General features: G+C 37.6%; 1 protein-coding gene across 2 annotated transcripts in view; it reads right to left on the bottom strand.

The window, feature by feature from the left end:
- Nucleotides 1-352: 352 nt before the first annotated feature.
- Nucleotides 353-6,823, bottom strand: part of LOC107684549 (histone deacetylase 9-B) — a 35,078-nt gene continuing 28,607 nt past the window's right edge. For both annotated transcript variants that reach the window (XM_016480833.1, XM_016480834.1), the window contains exons 9-11: nucleotides 5,841-6,033; nucleotides 4,674-4,885; nucleotides 353-2,688 (exon numbers count right to left, since the gene is read on the bottom strand). In XM_016480833.1, coding sequence (XP_016336319.1) covers nucleotides 2,356-2,688; nucleotides 4,674-4,885; nucleotides 5,841-6,033 — 738 coding nt within the window. In that variant the 3' untranslated portion in view covers nucleotides 353-2,355. The remainder of the gene's footprint in view (nucleotides 2,689-4,673; nucleotides 4,886-5,840; nucleotides 6,034-6,823) is intronic.

Raw genomic sequence — 6,823 nt, 5'->3', positions numbered from 1 at the left:
AGTCAAAAATATTTGGGTTGATGTTCTGTAACATCTGCCAAAATATAATCAAACTTTTAGAATATCTCATATAAAATTGCCAATCAGTCACTAATACTGAATATTCAAGATAATAAGACCTGCAGCACAAGTGTTCAAAAAATGTGCCCTTTATTGCGTTATTTGATATCAGTCCATCTCTCCAGATTCAAAATGACTGAATAAAACAATTGAGACATGAGCTGGTCAAACTGAAACACACCAATACATCGACTATTACAGGTGGCACACTGCGTTTGCATTTGCTGGTTCAGACAGAATTGTCCGAGCTCCGGCTAAGCCTACCCTGCATAATTGGTTAAACTTGGCCTGGTCGCTTTAACCCAGGTTATATATCACCGTCTTGAAGTTCACTTTATCTTAACAGCTTTAATGCAGACTTAGGGAACCTCTCATGTTCACTTCAAAGCCCCGTTCCGAAAGCCTTAGAAGTCAGAGACTAAAACCTCTGTATCGCCCTCAGAATCAGAGAGAAGCCGGACTCTGGCTGACTGTGGGAAAGTTTGTCAGAGAGCATCTAATAGGGTACAAACTCCAATTCTGTTTATTTAGGAAATTCGCTCATTAAACATACCCAGTGAAAAGACTGTCCAGAGAAGTACAGGATGGAAAAAGAACTTTATTTAAAAAAGGTGATCTGTGACAGAAGGGAACGCATACTAAATGTGACATTCTATCGCTAGAGGACAGTTCTTATTAACATCCAGAACAGTGGAACAGACAACAGGAACGAAACAGGCCAGCTCAGGTTGACTCACAGGCTATTTGTAGACAGAGTGATGGCTCACATCAATTAAACATGTTTTCCTCTTTGAGTTTTTTTTTAAATGTTTTTCAGAGGATCTCAGTCACAAAACTGAACAGTTTTACACCAAATGCTTGAAATAAAAAAAGAAAAATACAGGAAAGATGGCTCGCTAACAAAAAATGACAATAGTACATTTCTTGAAACTATCACGCAAGTTGAACCGAGCACTTCATGAAGATGGCCTGGAAACACTGCCTCAGGAGAGAACAGAACGATTACCTTTTTTTTTTCTACCGAAGTAACATCAAGCCTGCATGTCGTGGTAAACACATCACGTGGGAATACAGAGGAAATGATTGGTTTTAAAAGGGGGCTCCCCCAGCCGTCTCCTCACTCACATTGTAATTTGCCTCAAAAGTAAATCAGAGCTCACTGCTGGGCCCGCTTGACTTCAGCGTGGAGTTGTCCTCTCCCAGCATTCCTGCGCTCATGAATCATTTTGATTCCTGGCTTCCACCAGGCATTTCCTCTACAACTCTCTACCTCTCAGAATTCAGCAAAGAGCAGAGCGCTGCTCACAATCCAGGGCAGCCTTCGGTTTGGGCCACAGGAGAACAGGGAACACAGAATGTCATTCTAGAGCTTTCCAGATCTTGTTCTAACTGTTAAAGGAATATTCCAGGTTTCAATAAAAGTTAAGCTTAATCGACAGCACTTAGCACAATATCGATTACTACAACAATGCAAAAAATGAATGAGGCCAATTTGTTAAAATACTTACCATTTCAATAGTATGTAAACAATATGCTGTGTTGTTAACATGATTGAAGTATGAAAATTTGCTTACTAACCTTTTCTGTGCAAAGTTATGTTGAGTTTTATAACTTCGCTGCCATTTTACAACAGAATGTCTAAAACCCAAAAATGTCCATAAATATGGTGACAGCACAAATAATAGATCCGTTTCAATAGAACAATTAATTACAATTTTTATAAAATTATTATATTATATTTTTTGTGGTAATCAACATTAACCTACAAGTGCTGTCGATTGAGTTTAACTTGTGTTGAACCTAGAATATTCATTTTATTCTGTCGTTGTGTGGATTTTCATGGTTACTGACTTGTTTCCAAACAATTTGGGAGTCTCTCAGTTTTTTTTCATCATACAAACTGTGACATATCTTTATAATAACATTCATAAAAAGCAAAGAAAGATCTATAAGTAATCCATAGTGCCATGGGAAAAATCACAGAAATATCCTACAAGAGCTTTGAGTTGCTGTTTTCCAAAGAGTGGGTAGAAAGTAGAAAGGATTTCTTAAATTATCAACTATCAACAAACAATCAAAAACTGCTTCTTAGCATTTAAAAGACCAAGTTGGCTAAATTCTCATCTTATTCAATTATATACAAAACATACAATGTACAATACAGAGATCACTAAACAAGTTCACGAATGAGATCAGTTCTGAAGCTCCCAAAGCGATGGCTCTGTGTTGTGTAAGCATGTCGTGTGTATGCTAGCCTGTGCCTTCGTGTGCGAGTGTGAAGATGTATCTGTCGTTTCATATCATGGCCTGGATCACCATCCTGCCTTTAACATAGTGAATGTAGGAGCTCTGCTTGTCGGCCAGGCTCTGAGTGGCCATTGTCTCATCATCACTGGCATTGGGCTCCTCTTTCACCCGGATGACTCTGGGGTGAGTGTCCAGTGGCTCGGTGGGTGAAGCGGAGGTGTTGCTGCGGTTGCTGTCAGGACTGTACTTCCGGATGACACCACCAGAGGGCGAGCTGTCCTCCTGCATGGCCAGGTCATAAAAATCCTCTCCCTCTTCCTCCTCTGACTCCTGCGGGTGGACGTTTGGCTGACGAAGCTGCTCAATTGATTTCGAAAGCATCTATGGGAGAAGAGAAACATGATTTATTACTGGATGTTCTGTCACATAATTGTTTCAGTCAATGAGCCATTTACTGTCCCTATGCCAACTCAGGCAACACAAACACTGTCATTTACCAGAATTGGAACTCATTCACAAGACTGAATAACAGCAAAACAGTGAGCCTCATATAAATATATCCTATGTCAAGTAAATATAGTCACTGTGTTCCAGAATGAGTAAAATACTTTTTATATCTCCCACTAAAGCTTGTAAGCGGATGTAAAATTACACAGGTGCCCTATTTAGCGCAGGTAAAACATTCAGTTATTAAACCAGAAAGCTAATCCCTGATTTCACAACATTCATGACCTCATTTCTCTCAGAAATCATTTATTACTCCTAGCTACAACAGTTTAGGGTTACAGACTGTCCAAAAATAGATTATTTACTTGTTAATAATTAGTGAGAATAATTAGGAGTTGCTTATGAATTTTTCTGTTTATGGTACAAACAGAATTCAGTTTTGCTCTGGAACAAATAGCAGGGTCAATTAAATGATGCTCATTTGTTTTGTAGGATCTATTCATTTATTTAAAATACGTATAAATGCAATTCATAAATAAGATTTGAATACATCTCTTCAATGATGAGCATGTTTGAATTTCTGAATTAAAATTAATTTTGATATTTTGGGGGGGTGTAAAGTTAGAAATGTCAGAGTGATACAACTGTCATGAAGAAAAAATATTAATTAAAAGAATTAAATTCTTGAAATTTAATGCTTAAATAGTTTGGAATAATATATTACCTTTTCTTAGAAAATAATATTTTAGCTTCATTGTTTATTAATATTAACTTGTTTGAGTCATATGGTGCAACCAACATGCTGAAAAAAAAATACAACATGAAATGATATCTTAACTCATCATAACTGTGTGTCAAGGTAAAAACCTCCTAAAAATATCAGATTGACCTTTAGTTCAGACTGTAAAATATCATGTGATATGATTCCCCCAAAACTTTGATATGTGTGAATTAGTAATTCATGAATTTACTTTCAAAAACATACAAAAAAAGTTTTTTTTTAAAACAATTATTTGCATACACTCGCATGTATTCAAGGTGTAGGTAAACTGTTTTATTACTTGATGGTTTAACCACATTACATTTTTAGAGTCAGTAAATTGAGACTTTCAATTTCATATGACACCAACATGAACACAATGACTACATTTCTAAGAACCTGTTTTAAACTGCTTTTTTATGCACTCTGCATTTAAAAATTTTGGATGTAAACATGATTTGTTACAATTCACATGATTTCAACATGAAAAATTTCAAACAACAGTCACACAACTATACCAGTCATTCGTGACCCAGACCAGACGAATTTATTTTTTATTTTTTGTACATGGCCTTAGTGACTAAGGCCACAACAATAAATAGCCAAAACAAGTGCTCTCTGGGCACTTTTGATCTTCATGTCTGAAAATTGCACTTGTAACCTTGAATTTCCCATAGCACTCTCAGCAATAATAAGGCAGATCAATCTGCAAGCTCCTGCTAACAATGGAGTCTTTCACAGCGCGAGCCTCCCGTGTTGCTAACCTTGCATGTGTTGCAGAATAATTGCACTTAAACGGATGGCCAGGTCACGGCTGCTGGTGCACAGAAACACAAATATTTCCACAGGGGAAAAAACATATGTATTCTATCCACTTTGGTGCCCATTTGAACTTGTCCCTGTGCAATTTTGTGGTGTTAGCATGCAACCGATGTCTTAAGCTATGCTAAATCAAGTGTCGCTTCTGAACCCAGAACAGGTTTTTCCCTCACATAATGGAGATGGGCTGTCCAACTTTAGTTCCCATGTGAACTGAATGGTATTTCAAGAAAAATGTCTGTGCTTTAGGATGACAACGTAATCATTCAGCTTCATCCTCATCTTCCCACGATAGCACTAAAATCATTGTTGCACTGACAGGTCGGTTTAATGATCGTACCTTGTTGATGTGGACCTGTTGCTGGTACTGTTTCTGCTTCTCCAGGAAGTTTTGGTGTTGCTGCTGAATCACAAGTTGAGCTAGTGTGCTCTGGGGCAGCGGAGCCGATTGGGTTCGGTTTAAGGGCCGGTGACGAGGCAGTTTGGGTCGGGTGCTGCTCGGAGAACTTTCCATCATGGCCAGCGGAGAAGGGGGATGCACAGGACTTTGACCTATGTAACAAAATGTATGGATCTGGTAAATACAAATCTAATAGAATAAAAGTTTCACCCTCTCATTTCATTTAAAGTAACAGTTCAACCAAAAATGAAATGTATCACTATTTACTCACTCTAGATCTCCTTAGCATGTTCCCCAATAGAACAAGTGATGCTCAATTTATGAATGAATCATTCTTTTAGGTTGAATCAGATGATCCAATTCCCAAAGAAGTCTGAATGATTTGATCACAAGGATTTTTTCCCCCCAATTTACGGTCTGGGCAAATTAACACTAGCCGCTGAAAGTGAGACTACAGTGAGTCTACAGATTCGAGTTGACAGATTTCACTCAGAATTGTGTAGTGTATGATGGGCAATGACTTCCTTCAGACTTCAGACCTATCCAGTCTGAGAATATTAAACATATTTGATATTTTCAGACTATTTTAGAACACATATTGTTTACATTTGTCATTCGTCATAGCAACGAGGCCCAAGATTCTGCTTGAGTTTGTTGTGTTCAGAACAACTTGAAAGTCTGGTAGTATGTGATCGTTTAGTGTATGATGCTCAATTTTTCTCTGTAACAGTTTACAAAGTCAGTGTTTTAAATCTGTTCAGATTTGAAAAGCCATGTTGTGTATTCGAGCCTTAGTCTCAGTGACCAGGTTGCAATGGTTAGCAGTATGTTCATAAGACAAAGCTATCGCATGACTTCAGAAGAAAGTAACTGAAAGGTTACAGGTTCAAACCCACAAGGGACAATCTGGAGCAACCAACGTTGTGCTGTTAAGCAAGGCACTTAACCCCATGTTGCTCCAGGGGGGAATGTACCTGTAACTTAATGCGAAGTGAAAGCTGTGAAAAAATATTTATTCTGTTGTATTCAAAAAAAAAAATCTATTCTATTGAATCTACTGAGGTATTCTGTAAGAATCTTATACATTGAAGGCTCTGATGTTCTCACCAGTAGAGAGGATCTTTTGGTGGCGGAGTTGCTCTTTCTGGAGGAGGTGCTGCAGGAGAGCTTGGTGGCTGCTGCTCACTTTGGTCTCCATAGCAACAGACAGGGGGACTGGACCCAGAAGATGGGTGGGCAAACCCGGAATGACCACTGATACGCCACCCTCAAAATGCTTCTCCTGAAGTCCTAAAGCAGCCTGACAGGTGATAGAGAGGATATGGTCTTTTATTTCAACTGGTTCACTCACAAATGTATTGAATTTATTGATTCAAACCTCAGTATGTGCTCTGAGAAACATGGGAATATGTGGAATGGTCTTGAATTGTTCAGATCAAAATGTCTCTTATAGCCAAATATATGTCTACAAATGTATTCATATTTATTTAATCTTCTAGGTAGGGAGCAATAAACTATTTAAACTGCAAATTAACTCAAGATTAAATATTATTTGGAGCTACACTTGATTATTCTGGTTTGGCTGGACTTTAAACAGCAGTAATGGATGAGGTGACTGGGGAGGGCTGGAGTGCAACCGACACCAGACATTTAAGCACAATATTTATCTAAGGCCTATAAAATCTCCCAAGGTCAAAGGCCAGCACCCTGAGGCTACACATATCATCCAGTCAGCGAGTGATGGCTAGTCTTTCAACAGTCAAAGCAATATGCAGCTGAGCCAAGGCCATAAAATACATTTCTCCTCATTATCAGTGTAAACATCCACATTAAATTCTACAGAATTAAATCAGTTTTGGTGACTCTAAATTGGAGTTTCATAGAGATATAAATTATTCATGATTTTTTTTTTATATATATATATAAAAATGTTCTGATTACACCTTACAGTCGAGTGACAACTTACACTAAGAGTGACAACAAAATAATATTAAAGTATAAAATATTCACATTATATATTGCACCAAAACTATTCACACAATACAATATGAATTATATATATCATATTTAATTTTAAGTTTAAATATATA

The sequence above is a fragment of the Sinocyclocheilus anshuiensis genome, unplaced genomic scaffold (genome assembly GCF_001515605.1).
Source record: "Sinocyclocheilus anshuiensis isolate Anshui unplaced genomic scaffold, SAMN03320099.WGS_v1.1 scaffold225, whole genome shotgun sequence".
Lineage (NCBI taxonomy): Eukaryota > Metazoa > Chordata > Actinopteri > Cypriniformes > Cyprinidae > Sinocyclocheilus > Sinocyclocheilus anshuiensis.
Note: the sequence above shows the minus strand (reverse complement) of the source record. Positions and strands in the feature narration are given on the sequence as shown.